Below are 19,210 nucleotides of genomic sequence, written 5' to 3'. Positions count from 1 at the left end.
GTTAGTTACCTGATTGTTTAATATCCAGTAAAAGCAACTCATTAGTTATCTGCAGAACCAATTATATAATTCATCAACAACCAAGACACCTCATAATATGGAGGCCAAAAATAAGACCCACAATTATTACTTCAAGTTTCTTAAGGCATTCTGGACAGACTCTGATCACCGCCTGAACCATTATATACAACCTTTAATTGAAGGTCAATAATCAACAAGATTTACCCTCACAGAACCATCATTACTCGAGGGCATCAAACTACTTAATACCAAACACTATCAAACCTGTCGTGACAAGGGGCAATTTTCCTCTAAGTAAAGTAATTCACTCAAGTTATTAAATTATCCTTCGACTATAATTAACAAAAATTCATGTTATAAGATAAATCAAGAGGATATTCTTATATGCCGTGTACACTAGGATATTGATTTTGACTCGATACTTAAAATACTAATATAAAATACTATCCTAGAAAATACACGTTAGTCTGGTTACAGGTATGTTACCATTTTGTAATAAATTTAAAGTCCTGTAACGCCTTAAATTTACATTCTATACAAGAAATTAATAAATAAAGAAAAAAAATACTATACGAAGCCTGTCTCACTGTCTCACCTCGATCCTGTCAACAGCTGCCATGAGTGGCCCCAACTTAGCGGGTCCGAGGAACTGAGCGATGGCCGCCACACACTCGAGAGCTGCCTGACGGACGCGACGCTTCGGATCCACCACACTAACGCTCACCTTCTCCGCCAGGTACACCAGATCAAACTCATAGCTGGGGAAGGTCATGAGGGCGTAGATGATGAAGTTGAGGCAGTCTTCCCTCACCCTCGACGACTTATGACCTAAATTATCACACAGGATGGGAATGACAGCCGCCGGGGTGGCATTTTGTAGAAGCTTCTGGAATACCTTCATGTTCTCGATCCTCACCACTACTTTAGAATCCCCGACATGTTTGACGACCGAGTGAACTATCTGTCGGAGGTATGTGAGAAGTTCCGTATCGAGATTTTCTATCAATAAGCGGAAGATATCGAGAACCGTCATGGATATCCTGAAGTTGTTGTCGTCGATGAGGGAGTCAAGGAGTGAGAGGAAGTTTGAAAGATGTGGCAGAAAGGTAGTTATGTCATCCAGAGACTTGACCACCAACCGCAGTTGTTCACAGCCTTCTGAACGCGTCTTCCAGTCCGTCTGAAAGTAAAAGAGTGTTATAAGTACCTTCATATAAAATAATAGAATAACATTAATTCACAAACAAACCGCCATTTTTCCTACATCAAAAGGCCCCATACAAAAAGGTCCCCCTCCCTCCCTTACTCTCATCTTGTACTTTTCACTCTCTGACCATGGCTCGCTTTCCTCGCCATACCTTAGGACCAGCACACACACACACCCATAAATCAATACTATTCTCTCCCACAAGGTACACGTCAAGCTTCAGACGAGTCAAGGTTTAGTCGTCATCGGCACAGAATGTTGTCTCCTGTTCAAAGCCGAATAAAAATTTACTTGAGTGTTATCATATCCGAGACCAGAGTTAACTATTAGCAAGAAAAGGGTGACGGCGAATTAAAGCGTCCCTCACACCCATTAAAAATAGTCGGTCAGGTCAGAAAAACAGGAAGAGAACTTACGGTATATAAAGAACATATATACTGTACAGAACTGTCTTAAAGGCTATGGAATAATACTGTACTGTGTCTTGACCAATGATCAAATACCTATACACGTAAACATTAAGGAAAGGAGGCGGAGGCGGGGAGAGGGAGGGGGGGGAGGGGGGGGGGGGGGAAGGAGGGACAACTAAACTTCTTTCCTGACCTATTTTTTTTACAAATCTAAGGGATTTATGTTAGTATTTTCATCAATATTTCCTTGTCAGATAATTATTATATACTATTTTATAGAATTTAGGTTAGGTTAGGTTAGGTTAAGTTAGGTTAGGTTAGGTAATTATATCGCCATACGGTCCGTAAGTGTGTACTCTAAATTAGTTTATACTGCACATTAATTCCTCAACATTGAAACATTAAAGGGACATACACATCCAAGGTTTAAATATTCTGTGATGTAAGTGAATAATTTACTTCATTTACCCCAATTATTTATTATCTGAAGAAACAACAATAACAAGAACATTCACATTATCATAAAAAAGTCCTGCCTCTGACCACGACCCCATGTACAGTTCCACCTAGAGACGAGGTACATTATTTTACTGTATTTCTAAGATGGTGATTAATTCATATATTATTCAAGAAGAGACAAAACTACTTTAGGATGAACTACATAGCTACTGCAGACACCCTCACACCCCTCATGACCTAGTTATGGACACCCTCACACCCCTCATGACCTAGTTAGGGACACCCAGATGACCTATTCACGTATGTATGTCGGTCACGGAAACAATATTAAAATTAACAGTCTGTATCATATTAAGAATACCTGATTATAACGCCCACATTCTCTGCCCTAGATATTGACTATGAGGCTACAGTCACTGAATGCCGCATAGACCTGCGGCTCAACTAATTCAACACAGATAGGATAGCTACTTATGTATTAGGATATTTAATATTAAGGTAATAAAATGGCGGCGAAGGTGTGGCTATTGGGGGAGGCTGGAGCCCATTAAAAAAAAGTAGTAGTAGTAGTGGCAAGAGTAGTAGTAGTAGTAGTAGTAATAGTAACGTTGCAGTAGTAGTAGTAGTAAACGCCCAGGTGACCCAAACAACTTTAATTATGTGTGTGTGTATCAATCATTAATTCGTTCACGTATAAAAACATAATTACACCATATCTGAAACAGGTAAAGATACTTGTAATAATAACACTGCCTTCCATAACAGCACCACGTCATAGTGAAGATAATGTCCTACACGTAACCTACATATATCACGGTGCGGAGTTATCATGTTTCAATATCACGCAAAGTTTATTTTTCCTTTTAAGTTTATTTTGTTGGGGTGCGGGTGAGGAGGGGGGGTGCTGCGGTGGGGTGAAGGAAGGGGTGCTGCGGTGGGGTGAAGGAAGGGGTGCTGCGGTGGGGTGAAGGAAGGGGTGCTGCGGTGGGGTGAAGGAAGGGGTGAAGGAAAGTGGGTGGAAGGAGTGTTAAATAGCTTGTGATACCACCACACACACACACACACACACACACACACACACACACACACACACACACACACACACACACACACACACACACACACACACACACACACACACACACACACACACACACACACACACACACACACACACACTGATTGCTCCACATCTCCAACCAGGAGCTAAAACAGATGTTATCATTGAGACATAACTAAACATTCAACAAACCTAGTGTCTAAAATTACAGAGAACAAAATAACTGAATGACTGTACTGTCCTCTGTAGCCAAACGAAAAATACGAGTTTGTCAAATTTTTTATGGTAATTTTTGGCAGGGGAAATAGTGAGTGTCTGGCTTATCTATATTTACCGATTTGTTTTAGGTTGTTTGGTATTTGTGTGTGTAATAATAGTAAGCCATCAATCAATTGTAATGTAGTAATAGTCCATAAGTTAGTATTTTTAAACAGTCATCGTATTTACTGTTAAGTGTTTCAGGTCAGGTCAATGTCCGCCTTTACTGACCTGAAAGAGGATTATTTTTTTCCACACCTTACGTCAATTGTTTTCTAAAAATATAATAATAAAAAAATCATATATGTAAAATAAATACCTAACCTAATCTACTTCCTTTGATAATGAGAATAAATACCTTACTTGTTATTTCCATTTAGAGAGAATATTAAAATTACCTTTAAAGTAGATTTTTTTCATTACCTCAAAAACTAGAGATGGTGAAGGAACAAAGACCCGGGATAAACAAGGCTGTACAGTATTAAGTTGTCAGAGGTTAATTACCCAATCATAGTCATTCTGTTGTGTTCACGTCTGCCACAATGAAGGAAACAATATTATCAACCAAGTAGTGTAGTGTGCGTCCATAACATAGCAAATGTTCACGATAACAGGGCAGCCATTCCTTTGTTTGGGTTCAGAGAGTCTTAGGTTATTATCACAGAGATTGAATAACCTTGTGTGAGATGACCCTCCCCTCCCTTCTCCTCCCTCCCCTCTTCTCTCCCCGTTCCTCCCTTCCCCTCTCCTCGTGACGGATGTGACGGTGGCGTGTGTGGGTGTCATCTAAGAACTCCCAGCTTATTGTTACACCACTAGCACCACTACTACTACCACCACCACACAATACCACCACGGCCTAACACTCTCACTATCTGCTATGTAATCATACTGCATGTGTGTACTGAGCGGACCAAGAGAGTTATTATTAAAGGCTCAGGTAAAAGATTAGTCACCTTACCTTTTATCACCTGATGATTGAACACCCTTACGTTACCTGTGGAGTTAGGTTAATTAGGGTTAATCTAGTCCTCAAAGGGTTAAATAGGGTACACAACCACCTAACACAATCACCTAACACAGCCACCTAACACAATCACCTGACAGAATCACCTAACACAACCACCTAACACAATCGTCTAACACAACCCCCTCACACAATCACGTTAATAACCTCAATAGCTCCACAATTTCTTTCCACTTCAGCAACTTATGCAATAACGTGTAACGACCTTCTTGCAACTTCTCATGCTTTATACACTGCCGGATCAATAACCAACACAACAGCTACTAACATTGCCTGTAATTTAAGTCACCTTTCTTGGAACTTCTCGATGGTAAGAGTTACATAATAAAAAAGCAACAACAAAACCAATAACATTAACTTTATCCATCTTTTATTTTTGTTACAACATTTAACATTTATCAACTCATTTGGTTTTCTCCACACATGGATTCAGAGGCTTATAATAATAATAATAATAATAATAGTAATAATGATGATGATGATGATGATGATGATGATGATGATGATAAGACGGAAACACCATAGATCATCACCTCTACTACATCTGCTCGAAGTCATTAAGGTGTAACCACAGGTGTATCCGAGTAACAGAGTGTCCCAGGAGTGTGAGTGAGTGTCCCAAGAGTGTGAGAGAGTATGCGAGGAGTATGAGAGAGTGTGCGACAGGGGGTACACCATCAGAGAGTGCGAAGGGTGAGCGTAAGCAGAAAGACAACCCCCTTTACCACAATCCCTTAGGGTCTAGTAACTGGCTGTCCCCAATAAGGTCTACTAGGGGGATTAATCTTCCTTCCCCACGTTAATCAGATTGGGTCCCTCGGTCTTATTAGGTCTGTAATGTTCTTACTGAGGACCGAAAGGGAAGGGGGGTTGGCTGGGTCATAGCAACTCGGTGAGGTGTAATGGGCGTCTTTGATTACCCACACAAGTCACATGTTATTAAATCAGGGGAAATTATCAGGTTTTGTCTTAAATTTAATGCGCGCACACACACACACACACACACACGTCATAATACCTAGAATACAATAAATAATTAAAGGACGGACAGGTAAGTCAAAATGAGCTTAACCCCGATACGAACACCACTTTACCTGCCCCCCTGCACACAAGGTATCTAATTACCTGAGCAAGAACCACCAGGTAAATGACTCCACGTGCACTAATAAGCCATAAGCCAGGGTAGTTACGGCCCCCTTTAAGAATAGGTCCCAGGAGATTCAACGACGATTTAATGGAGATGAAATAAACAATACTATAGATAATAATTATAGATGTTTTAATTAATTTTCTATGATCATATGAAGGAATAAATTTCTCCTGGTACAATGTTAACCGAGGAATCCCTGTCGCTGAGGCTGGTTCATAATGTTAATCTAAAACCTCGACCTGATGACACTAAATCTGTCAAAAGTTTACTTTTACTTGTGTAATAGTTGATAGCCGGTGTCGTGGCAGACTATGAGGCGCCCAGTTATAAATTTACTGTGACAAAAACGATAAACTGTAGGTGGGGGTCACAGGGCACCGAGGCTCATGGCAGGATGTGCTGGGGCGGGGCGGGGCGGGGCGGGGCGGTGGGCGAGGTGTACCTGGAGGCTGTGCGTGAGTTAGACATATGTGTGCGTGCACCAGACAGGTTTATGAGAGGTAAACAGTGTGTCTGGTGGCGCGGCAGGAGGGAGGGTGGTGATGGTGAGGTCACCAAAAGCTGACCTCCTGTGACCTCTGGTGGAGAATGACATCCTGGCGTGAGAAAGAGCAGGCAGAGGGAAGGAGCGATGATGGAAGAGGTTAGAAGAGGGAGAAGAAGAATAAACTAGAGATGGTGATAATAGTAAAGGAGGGAACACGTGCTAAAGGGGATGACGTTACCACCTTTACGTTATCTAATCAGTTGAAAAGGTGAATTCCGACGTCAGGAAGTACCTGGACGTCAGACCAGGAGGATGCTTGCCTGGTGACGTCAAAGGCAGGGTCGTAACGTCAGTGAATGACTCGTGACGTTAGAGGAAGACAGGAGACATTACTGGGGTTACTGTGGCCTCTCGCTCGTGACCTTCACCAGAATGTCAACAAATGTCACTGACTCCTCTGACGTCATCACTGCAACGACCCCTGCAATGTAACGGATTGTTCTCTCTCTCTCTCTCTCTCTCTCTCTCTCTCTCTCTCTCTCTCTCTCTCTCTCTCTCTCTCTCTCTCTCTCTCTCTCGCTCTCTCTCTCTCTCTCTCTCGCTCTCTAACACAGCCTCTGCCTCACTCTTCCTCCCATTTCAATTTGTTACATGCAATCCATCACTTCTCTCTCTCCCCCCTTCCTAATCCCCTTGCTCTTAATGCTGGCATCACCATTCCCCCTCTCCCTCTCCTCCCCTTCCTTTGGCTGTCTCACTCCTCTCTTCTCTACTCCATTACTTACCACTCTCTCTTCCTGTCCTCTCCCCCACTCTCTCTCTCTCTCTCTCTCTCTCTCTCTCTCTCTCTCTCTCTCTCTCTCTCTCTCTCTCTCTCTCTCTCTCTCTCTCCTCTCTCTATCCTTAAGTAGGAATCGTGAGAGTATAAATTAAATATATTCCTTTTCCGACCCATTTTTCTCCCTATGTGAGAATGTCGAGTATGTGTGTGTGTGTGTGTGTGTGTGTGTGTGTGTGTGTGTGTGTGTGTGTGTGTGTGTGTGTGTGTGTGCGTGTGTGTGTGTGTGTGCGTGTGCGTGTGTGTGTGCGTGTGTGTGTGTGTGCGTGTGTGTGCGTGCGTGCGTGTGTGTGTGTGTGTGTCAGAGTACAACAGTATATATCAGCAATGTTTTCCTTTTTTAAGTCAAAATACAGCACCTAAGAAACTACCATTAAACTCCTTAACATATAGTGGTGGGTCACGAACTTGCCCACCACCAGCCCACCTCCAGTCCATCACCCACCAGTTAACCCACCTGAGAACCGTAACAAGCAGCCCACCTCCTACATTAAAAGTGACAACAGGTAGAAACAGACAAAACAACAGAATAATTGATTAACGAATACAAATCATACAAAAATAAATAAATATATATATAAAAATAACCAAGGTGATGTAGCGTTATAAAGACTAATCAGTTCCGTGAGCAAAACATCCATCAGTCAAGTCAGAAGAGGCGAGAGAATTTACTGCCTAACATATTCCACTATCGTACCAGAGAATAATATTGTCGTATATACCAAAGAAACTATTCAGAGTGAGCAGAGCAACTTTACACTCATGGATAAACACACACACACACACACAAAAACTGTTCGTGTCAATACTCCAGCGAATATAACGTAAAATAATACGTTTGTGACATACCGTATACAGTATGACAAAATATATACCGTTTGTGACATACCGTATACAATATAACAAAATATATACCGTTTGTGACATACCGTATACAGTATAACAAAATATATACCGTTTGTGACATACCGTATACAGTATAACAAAATATATACCGTTTGTGACATACCGTATACAGTATGACAAAATATATACCGTTTGTGACATACCGTATACAGTATAACAAAATATGTTATATACGGAGTGAAAGACAACAGTACGATCCTTGCCAACTATTGTAAACATTATCAATATTGAATTCGTTTTAGTAGTGAAGATCAGTGTCTAGGAGTGGCAACATTCTCGTAAATAATGTACTAAAAAAGGTGTAATTTACAGGTGGAAGGTGTAGGTGTACAGTACTACAAAAAAAAATATGTAATTTAATATTCTTTAAAGGAGAGTGTAGTAGCCATTCCCCTCCTCCAGGGTGTGTCTCTGAGGGAGCTACTGCCTGCTGGGGAGTTACTCGATCTTGACACTGGGTCCTGTTAGTTGTGTTAGTATAGGCGTGGTTGTGAAGGTTGTGGGTCATATGGGCACCTAACCTAACCTAACCACGAGGATGGAGGGTATTAAAATTGGAGTCCATTTAGAAGTAGCATTTAATTTATTTGTTTTTATTCATTTAGGTAGGGGTCTATTAGGAGAGGGGCCCATCTGGCCTCTCACTGCTGTGTGGAGTCCACTTCTACACATGAAATAAATCCCCTCCATAACTTGGCGATTTAAATAGCCACTTTTTTTTAGTGTACGTGTGTGTGTGTGTGTGTGTGTGTGTGTGTGTGTGTGTGTGTGTGCCTCCATTCACAAGTCCACACACACACACACACACACACTATCGACCAGCAACACCAACCTTGAACTCTGGCGTCACAGTATAATGACCGATTCCCATGACCTCCACTCCCCCTGGTCACTCCACACTCCCACTGGTCACTCCACACTCCCCCTGGCCACCCACACCCCCCTGGCCATTCCACACCCCACTGGTCACTCCACTCCCCCTGGCCACTCCACACTCCCACTGGTCACCCACACTCCCCCTGGCCACCCACACTCCCACTGGTCACCCACACTCCCCCCTGGCCCCCCACACCCCACTGGTCACTCCACACCCCCTGGCCACCCACACACCCCCCCTTGGCCACCCCACACCCCTGGCCCCCACACTCCCCCCTGGCCACCCATACCTTTGCATCACAAACGCAGACCTTTCATCTGGCAACACTCAAGAATAATAAACAATTCTTGACAAAACCGCCGTGTTGATTGGTTGTTGGCAATGACGTCACGCACATACGTCACCATACTGACGAGGCCAACCATTTCAAAAATAAAATATGGCAGATGGGACACACACACACACACACACACACACACACACACACACACACACACACCACCCACAATACTCCGTGATTTATGGAGTTACACACAGGAGTTAATACACCACCACTGAGGTCCACCAATTTTGCAACCATATAATTTTTTCTTAGAATGTGTGAGGTTGGACAGAATTTGCATGACCCTCACTCTACCCTCCTTACCTAATTCATCACCCTCCTCTCCTAGGTCAGTCATCCAGGCGACCAATTATCTTCAATATGTTGCCCGGACGTTGACCGTGGTGAGCCAGGTCAACACCCCCGCCTCACCTAGGTCACAGAGAGAGAGAGAGAGAGAAGAGAGAGAGAGAGAGGTACGACTACACGCATTACAGTTTACCTGGTCAATTGATTACAGGTACATTACAGGTACAGTAACCCTCACAGTACCGTAAACAAACAGGGTACAACACATCTAGCAAGCAAGTTACAGATACAGTTACCCTTACAGTAGACAAACACGGGACCGAAGGCCTGGTCATTTAAATCACAAATGGAATAAAAAAAAAACAGCAGCACACGTCCACTACCTTGTATTACTCCCAGTCTGTTATTACCACTGAAACGACCAGATGATTGGCGAGTGAGCTGCGACCACCCCACCTGACCTGACCCCAACCTGACCTTCCCTCCCCTACCTGCTGAGAGGGTAGGGACGAAAAGGAGGACGAAGAGGAAGTAAAGTATAGAAAAGAAGAGATAAAGGGACTGAGGAGGAGAGAAGGAAGAATGAGAACATAGTTAGGCGTAATGTGGAATACCAGAAAGGAGAAGAGGAAAGAGAAAGAATAAAGAGGAGGAGGAGGAGGAGGAGGAGGAGGAGGAGAGAGGAGGAGGAGGAGGAAACGGAAGACGCCACCAGAAATTAACTCTCATCTTGATAACAATTAACCAGACACCCCCAGTACCACAAGTCGCCCCATAACCTAACCTAACCCATCCTAGGTACCGGTGAGGTGTGTAATCATCAGGTGGAGTAAGGTGGGGTGGCTAATCTTCAAGTTATCCGAAAGTGACAAATAAATATGATAAAACAGACAGAAAATATTAAAATACGGAGAAATATATGAACATAAACAGAGAAATGGAGGGAGAAATAATATAAAATACTGCCCCTTCCACAAGACAAAGAGTGTAGCTTCTAGTGGCCGGAGTTCCACAAAAAAAATATTAAAATTACAGTAATACACTTGACAAGATCGATGACCCACGATTTGCTTACCTGGGTAGCTGGGGGCGCGCGCTGGGATGCATTACATAGAGTGGAGGGCCCGCTAGGACGCATTCATTACCTGGAGCGCTATACTAACACCGGGAAGGATTAATATTTGTGCCTTAAGAGAGCGGCACTGTGGTCAAAGGGCTTAAGCTTACGTGAGCGTGTCAAGGAGGAAGGACTTAGCTAGACTGTGCTTGGTCTTGGTGCTGCTGACGACACTACAGGAATGTATTAAGGGTTAAGCTGTTTTCCCCATTACCTACCGTCTTAATGTCGCTTTTTGGGTGTTATTTAGCCTTTAACTTGATGACAAAGACGCTGTAAGTTACATTATGTCATCAACTTTGAGTGGTGGTGCACGCTAGGTTGCATTATGACTCTAACTTGTAGGATGGCGGCGTGTTTGGCTACATTACGCCACAAACATAAAAATGGCGGCGTGTTTGGCTACATTACGACCACGAACAATGATGGCGGGGCGTCAAGGCACATTACGCCAGTGGTAGGTAAAGAATGAATACGCGCTAGGCTGCATTGCGGGCCTTCCGGGGTCAGATGGAGGTAAACAATGGATGAGAAGAGGAAGTAGCTCAGGTCACGAGAGGCGACAGACAACCACCTTATGACGAGATACATTTAACGGTGGTACTTTAGTCTAACCTAGTGTAACCTTACCTATCCTATCCTATCCTAACCTAACTTACCTATCCTAACCTAACCTAACCTTACCTAACCAACCTAACCTAAACCAACCAACCCTCCAAGCTTACTCCACCATATAGTTAGGGTTATACTTTACAACACTACGTCAACATTGGTCTTCATTACAACGAGAACACTTCCAAACACACCGACCTGGCTTATAATCATGCTTATTCCTCTACTTAATAACAGGTGTTAGTAAAGGTAAATATGTTTTCTTAACCTGAACAAAATTACAGTTCAGAATCTTTTCCTAAACTGGTATTAAGTGAAAGTATCAAGTTAAGAAAGTCTCACTGTAAATTGGACGTATTTTTATTTATTTATTTTTTTTTTTTTACTGAACGTTATGTGAATCAGTTAGGTAGTATGTTCTTATATTTTTAATTATGAGAACATTTCATCGTAGGGACTTGTGAAAATCCAGTTATTCTTGTTCTCCCTTCGGTAAAATTTCTTTGTTTATTCTCAATATTTACTGGACACTGTGTTTACCTCAAGCTCGTTTGCATTAATTTGTTTACTATAATATTATCTCCAATGTCTATAATTTCTATCCTATATTATATATATGCATTAATTTCTTTATCCAGGCATTATTAATTATCAAATGCATCACGTTTTCTATAAAGTGGGACCGACAACACAGATAGATAGATAGATAGATAGACAGACAGACACACACACACTAAAAACGACACGGATACTAATATACACAGACACACACACATACACCAACACAGACAGACAGACAGACAAAAGCAGGTCAGTCTAGACTAGATAGCTCAGACAATAACAATGTCAGAATCCACAATTAGTTACAATTTACTCAGGTAATTATAAACACAAGAGTAATTGTTTAATTCCTCCCAACTCTTTGTCCTGATTCAAAGTCGATTTTTAGTTTAATATTTTTGGTGTTGATTAATGGTTCAGCGTGTGACCTAGAGACACTCCCCCTCGACCTGACCTTCACCACAATGATCAACAATTAAACCTGCCATAAAAATTTCTATACATTCTGTTAAAAATAGGAATTAAATAAAAACAAAGACACACACACACACACTTACATACATGAGTCATAGTGAATCGTCCATACATACATATATACATACATACATACATGCCGTACTATTATTGACGAGATTTTCACACACGAGAGTTGGAAACGATACCACCTCCTCACAACAAACACACACAGGTATTTTGGTGTGTGTGTATTGTGTATATAATGACTGATGCATGCATACCTTCATCCAAATTTTATGGGTGTACTATAAAACGAACCTCACACACACACACACACACACACACACACACACACACACACACACACACACACACACACACACACACACACACACACGTCATCACAACATCATCAACCTGCTCTGCAACACACCCCATCACTGTATAACCTGTGTATGGATTTCACAGCCAAATACCCAGAATTAGGTGACTTCACAGGGATGGAATGTCACGTGGTGTCCTGGAGTCCACAACAAATGCTGGAGGGATATTTAACTAATTCTGTAACTAGTGAGTTATAGTGAATATAATTAATTCTAGTGTACAGGTAGGTAGGGTAATTAACTATAAGTGATTTCAATTCCGATAATTAAATCCTAACTAATTTGACCTTTGTTGGTAAGGAAATACAACTAATTTTATCTCTAGTTTATATAAGTACAACTAATTAAATTCTACTCATTTGATAACTCTGCTAATTCCGGTAATGGAACAACAAAACTAATTCTACTGTTGAACTCACTAACAAAGACGAAATAAATAAATAAATAAATCACAAAGAGTTTGAGAATCCAGACGACGGGTTAGCGATCGAACTCCTGGGCTTCACAACACAGACGAGGCAGAGACCCTCCAAGGCGGCGCTAAGAGGAGAGCACACACACACACACACACACACACACACACACACACACACACACACACACACACACACACACACACACACACACACACACACACACACACACACACACACACACCTGCATTCTCCAAACTCCCAAAGCTAATGAAGTTTTTTCCTAACTAGAGATGTGAGAATAACGAAGGGAAAATATAAAGAAAATAATCAGTACCTCTCTCTCTCTCTCTCTCTCTCCTCCAACCGTGCGAAGAAAACAAACTGGGCCGAAGCAGCAAACCTCCTCAGAGACTTCACTTCGTCTGAGACAGTAAATCCTTCAGTTAAAGGGATAGATTACTAACAAGACACACAGACACACAGACAGATGGGAGAAAGAACCTATAGGGAGGACGGAAGGAGAGATGGATGTACACAAGGACATAACCTACATTACCCTCCCCCTCCCCCACCAACACCGACATATAAAAGAACAGCAGAAAAATATGGTGTTGTGTGTGTGTGTGTTATGAGGGTGCGTGACTCAGCACACGTCCCCAGCTCTCACGGCGTTGTGAAATGATATGTAAACTTTCCATAGACTTTTTGAGAAAGGGGGAAATAGAGATTGGTGGAAACACGTACAATAATACGTTGCTTTTCTGGTAGTTTTCTCATTCCAACTCCCAAAATCCCCACAGCTGGGTGGGCTCAATGCGCTCGCCATGTTCCCCACCCACAATTATGGATTAAAATGCGCCAAAAGTGTCATAAGATGACAATAGTCTGGTTTTTGCTTGAACTTATAATTTGGAACAAATGAAACCCAATATCAAATTATGTCCTCTACTATAAATTAACCCATTGCTGGATATAAGTTAGGCTGTGTTATTAACTTGAATGTGTTTACATTGTCCTTGTCACCTCACGGTTCATCTCCCATCAACTAACGGCATCTCTTTACCAATTAAATAAAACAATTATTAGCACACCAAATTTACTTCATAAGGTCTAAATTTTTTCAAAATGTTTACTTTGACTTTTTTGTTGTTGTCAATAAGTTTGTGTTTGACGGGGAAGAGTAACCCAGTGAGGGACGAGAATGTGGCAGAGGCGGAGATAGAACTCTCGGGAAGAAGCCCCAGACATCATGGGTCAGGGCTGGTCGGTTGTCGCACAGATTGACGAAGACAAACCCGACACATCTGTGGCAGTCAGCGGCGATCTAAACGGTGAACTTCTCATGCAGCGATCGTTTGAGGTGCCGTACGGGCAAGAACGCGGTGACCCTAAGGTAAGTCCCGTCTCCAAACAGCAGGACACCACTTATTGCGTCCTTCTCACTGACCCACGTTTTATTAGTCTATTGTGGGCGATTATCATAGTATGTTATATAATCTGGCTGATATTCTGCGTCGTGGTGTTCTGTCCACGCCGTAACTGAGTGCTGGGCCTCGCACTTTCCTTCCTGCCTTCACCGGGAAGTACAGCACATCTAAAGATGCCTCGCTTCCACAAAACAAGACTCACCCGTCACTGATATTTCAATTTTTTCTCTTCACTATGACTTCTAGATAATATTTATCTTTTTTTTTATAGGAAGAACAAGAGAGGGGATAGAGGGATGAGCTCAGGTAGTTTCGTTGTGGCGCCTGAGTCCCATCTGTGTTGGTGAAGAGTCGTAGCCGAAGTTTGGGGGACTAGTGTGTATACCCCAGACTTCGAAAAGTTTAAAATAACAATTTAAACTTTATTATGAGGACCCTCTGTGCGTGTGTGTGTGTGTGTGAGCATGTTAGCTAGTGCGTGTTTTCCTGGAATAAAAAAACATTAAAAAGCTCAGTACTTCAGACTAAAGGAGCGCACATTCTAATTTCACCCGTACCATATGTATTAAAGTTATGTAATTTGCCTGAAACGATTATTTGAATTGGCGTAAAACTGACCTGACCTGAGCTAACCTAACCCCCGTAATAGTATTAGGGTGGTTACTCTTAGGTGAAATAAGCAGGGGTTGAAGATGGTTCAGGAGTCTGGTAAATCAGTCATATTGGCCAACAGAGAATCCAGTGAACACCTCTCCATGACAGCTGGCAGGTTATGTCCCAATGGGTGCTGGTGTGGGGTCATGTATCGGGTGTAGGATCATGGGTGTTGGGTGGGTCATGTATAAAATGGTGTTGTGGGGTCATGTATGGGTGTGGGGAGGGGGGGGAAGAGAGAGATCCCTTGCAAACACGCACATCACAAAGACCATTTCTAGCATTACCGGAAACACATTCACACACCCTAACATTCATTTACTGTTTTATGGTGTATGTATGTAATGTATGTATGTATGTAAGCATGTATGTATGTATGTATGTGTGTAATCTATGTATGTATGCCTGTCTTAAGTATCCATCCAATAATACTCAATTAACTAGCATAACACGGAATTAAATAGAATATGCCTTAAATAACCACATAATAACACATAATTTAGTTCACCACACCTGAATTAACTAGAATACATCCGTGACTCGAACCCAAAGACCTTTAGCTCGGGAGGCGCATGTTCGACCACTGAGCCACACACACACACGTAACCTTATATTATACCTGAATATAAAAACTGACCAAGACAAATATAGGGTTGGTTGTGTTGTCCTACGAGACCCGTTTATGAGTAGAGGAGGAGGGAGGAGGAGGGAGTAGGTAGGGGGAGAGACTGGTGAGGTGTGTTGTAAGGTAAGACACGCAACCCGCAGGCCCATGGGGGTCACGTCTCACCGTAACGCGCCCTTACTGAGACACATTCCCATGCTATACATTCCTTAGGGCTACCGTAGTGTGTGTGTGCGTGTGTGTGATAACCTCAATAATCCGGGTCAAAACACCAAACACACACACACACACACACACCTTGTCGTTGATAATCTAAATATTTCTTCTCTTCCAGCAACCCACCGTTCGTGAGATGGTGATTTTATTAATCTATTACCAGAGATAAATTACCTTTTGTGAGACAATTTACTTTTCTGTCATCGAGGGCAACACGCAATTTGTCGTTCGTTTGGTGATAACCATTCATCCGGGTCACAACATAACATGCAGTTCGGTTAGTGATTTCCTGAATATTTCAATAATCCGGGACAAGACGTATCTTTGTCACCACGGTGGTAATAAATTAAGTATTAACAGCAACATGTTAACACACTGTGCTCGGAGGTGTTTTATTCCTTCCATTAATCAGGATCTTGATGTATCTTGGTGTTTGTGAGTAATGTATGTACACCCACAAGCCTCTAACTAGCTGTTGAGGAGTCACCATGAGACTCGCCGCCAGAATAAAACATTCCTTCAACACCATTGATTTCAGCTCCTCGCGGTCAGCCTCCAAACCGATTTACTCGAAACGTTGTGCCACGAGTCGATATCCATCATTACACTCTGAACCTAAATTATAAAAAGTAAATAAGCTTGATTTAATAAGCTTAATTTTACCTGTTAGTGCTAATAATCCCTCGTGTCCACTCTCTGTTTAACCTCAGTCAAGTTTTGAGCCTAATCTGTTCATCAACTTTGAGTCGTAAGGTTTGTGAAAGTCGTATTTTTGCCTAAAGAGCCTAAAGTGAGTCTCCACACACTGCTGAACACATCGCAGACACCTCCCAAGAGAGAGAGGCCTTTCAGGTCCCTATTATCAGGGTCACTAGGCGAAAGGTCCAGGTCCTAATTGTAACACATATTGATCCACGGAACGTACTCTACCTCACAGTTTTCACGCACAGATGAACCGGATAATTACACAGATACCTTGGCCGCGGAGAGAAGGAAAATCCCCTATTGATTTTGGGGTCACTGGGTCGAAGGTCAAGACTGCAGTGCTTAGTCGTCCACGATCTTCCCACCTGTTTTATTTCGCAGTCGTCGTTGCTCTACGTGGTACAGGGGGAGGGGGGTGTTACTGTCAAGTGCTAGTACAGGACTTTTACTGACTGTACTTCTGAGAACACATAGATACAGTTCACTAACTCCCATTAACGCAGTGGAGTACAGTATGTCATTCAGTGACTGTCCCTTTGAGAATTATAAGGATACAGGAACCTTGTAGCTGCAGCGGATAATACAGGCTAAGTCGCTGGTTGAAGCGCTACTCAGTGTGGTATATCAATGTAATGAGTTATTTACATCACACCGCCACCACCTGTCCTCACCTGTGTCGATACGCGAATTACTGGTGCGTAGTGGTGGAGGGAGCTTACGCGTATGACCTACTTGACATGAGGTAGAGGCTGCTTTGTATGTAGGGTGGGTGGAAGTGAGAAGATGGTAATAACAGGGAGGGAAGGAGGACTGGAAGTATAGTGAGAGGGGTGGGTGGAAGGAAGTGAGAAGATGGTAATAACAGGGAGGGGAAGAGGGCTGGAAGTATAGTGAGAGGGGTGGGTGGAAGGTAGGGAGCGGCAGGAGAAAGGGGTGGAAGAAGGGAGATATAAGTCAATCTGGTTTACCCTCGTCGCTTCACATAACCAAGTCTCACCTAACAGCGGAAAGTCCACCAAAATCAACAGACGCCAACCTGCTCTCACAGTAAGTATACCACTGCACGTTTCCAAATTGTTAACCCAATACTTACCGGCACAGGAGAATCTCACTCAAAAAGATCACTGGACAGGAAGTAGTATACAGGTACACCAGATAATTAAAACAGTAGATGGTACTCACCGGGTGTCGTATTTTCTCCATGATGGCGTCGTCAATAATGCCGAACTGCATCCCTCCCTGGCCGCGTAGTGCTTCTATGTCGTGGCTGGCGGTCCGCTCTCCTCTGCTTGATATTACCACATCCTCGTCGTCGTCGTTGCCTCCGTCGTCACTTCTGTCTCTTGGCACTCTGGTCCACTACCTCCAGGATCTGGTCGTTTTTCTCGCGAGTTAGAACTCAGGCGATTCAGGTAACGATTGAATTTTACATCTCCAACGAGGCTGTGGAGTTCTCTGAGGGTAGGGACAGCCGCTGGCTTTACGTCAGGGTCGTAGACCTTCTTGTAGAGGGCCTGGGCCAAATAGGAGAGGTCGACGCTGGAGAAATCATCTGTGATGAGGTGAATCACGTTTAGTGTGGCCGATCTGCTAATCTTCTTACTCTTGTGGTTGATGCCGTATGTTACGAGGTCTTCAACAAGACCCTCCTTATCCTTACTTACAGTGGCGTAGGTTCTGAGTAGCTGCACGCTAGACTTCTGGAGCCTAATGCGGCTGTCGCCCAGGTTTGGTACGAGGTTAGGAAGAACAATAGACATACAGCTGTCGACGTCATTCTTGAGGTATGGAAGCAGGTCGAGAATGAGCAGCGTGGCCTCGTTGCGGATCTCCCACATGTCGTCCGCCAGCAGTTTGTACAGCTCCTCGAAGAAGCCGAGTTTGTTGAAGTTGGCAGGGATTATGTTGTGCTTCTTCAGCTCCTCCTTCAGCGAGATGATGAACTGGGTCTTATTTTTTGGAAGACTGTGCGTGGTTGTCTTTCTGTGCCCGCGGGTTGGTTCCGGCGTGAGGGAATACTGCGACAACCGACTTCTCACATCCTCGGGCAGTAATGAATTATCATCATTAGGGCCGTTACTCGAGGTCTTCACGTTATTTACATCGGGGGGAAAGCTGGGACGAGACCTTCCTGGGGGATGTCGGGTGCACGGACGCTGAAGACGTGGAGTTTCTGGAAGGTGATAAGTGACCTACAGGCTGGGCCGCGAGTTGAGAAGAGTCCATATTATGGGGGTCAGGTTCTCTCTTGTCTATGTTTCTGGTCAACACAGCGGCTGGGAAGGGAGAGCTTGTAGATACCAGTAACGGCGTCGTAGGGAACGGTGGAGATAACAGTGGTGCTTGTGGGGAGGCGTCGAGAACATCGGCGGGTTGTCTTATGCTCTCAAAAGTAGCCATCCTTACACCTGGCAGACACAGTCTATCTTTATTATGTTAAAAATATGGAAGATGTGAGCTTGAGAGGAGCTTGAGTTCCAGATGAGGTGGACCGCGCTGGCTTGGGCGAGGTGAGCAGTGAGGACGTGGCGGCGTGAACTCGTGTGAGTCGTCTCCTGGGCCCTCCTCCTCCCCACCCAGGCCCATCCTCCCCCTGTGAAGGAATAATAATAGGTATCAATGAAGGAGAATCAACCTTTAAGGGTCTTCAACAAGTAGCAACAGTAGAGGATATTCATAGCAGTAACACCACCACCAGAAAGTTCTG

General features: G+C 43.3%; 1 protein-coding gene across 1 annotated transcript in view; it reads right to left on the bottom strand.

The window, feature by feature from the left end:
- Positions 1-18,903, bottom strand: part of LOC121856821 (TOG array regulator of axonemal microtubules protein 1-like) — a 79,247-nt gene extending 60,344 nt beyond the window's left edge. Inside the window, exons 1-4 of the mRNA XM_042352547.1 lie at positions 18,805-18,903; positions 17,988-18,659; positions 17,686-17,862; positions 617-1,201 (exon numbers count right to left, since the gene is read on the bottom strand). Of these exons, the coding sequence (XP_042208481.1) occupies positions 617-1,201; positions 17,686-17,862; positions 17,988-18,659; positions 18,805-18,903 (1,533 nt within the window). The remainder of the gene's footprint in view (positions 1-616; positions 1,202-17,685; positions 17,863-17,987; positions 18,660-18,804) is intronic.
- Positions 18,904-19,210: the final 307 nt, after the last annotated feature.

This window comes from Homarus americanus, unplaced genomic scaffold, assembly GCF_018991925.1.
Source record: "Homarus americanus isolate GMGI-L3 unplaced genomic scaffold, GMGI_Hamer_2.0 scaffold43075, whole genome shotgun sequence".
In the NCBI taxonomy this organism is placed as follows: domain Eukaryota; kingdom Metazoa; phylum Arthropoda; class Malacostraca; order Decapoda; family Nephropidae; genus Homarus; species Homarus americanus.
This window is presented reverse-complemented; position numbering and strand designations above follow the sequence as displayed.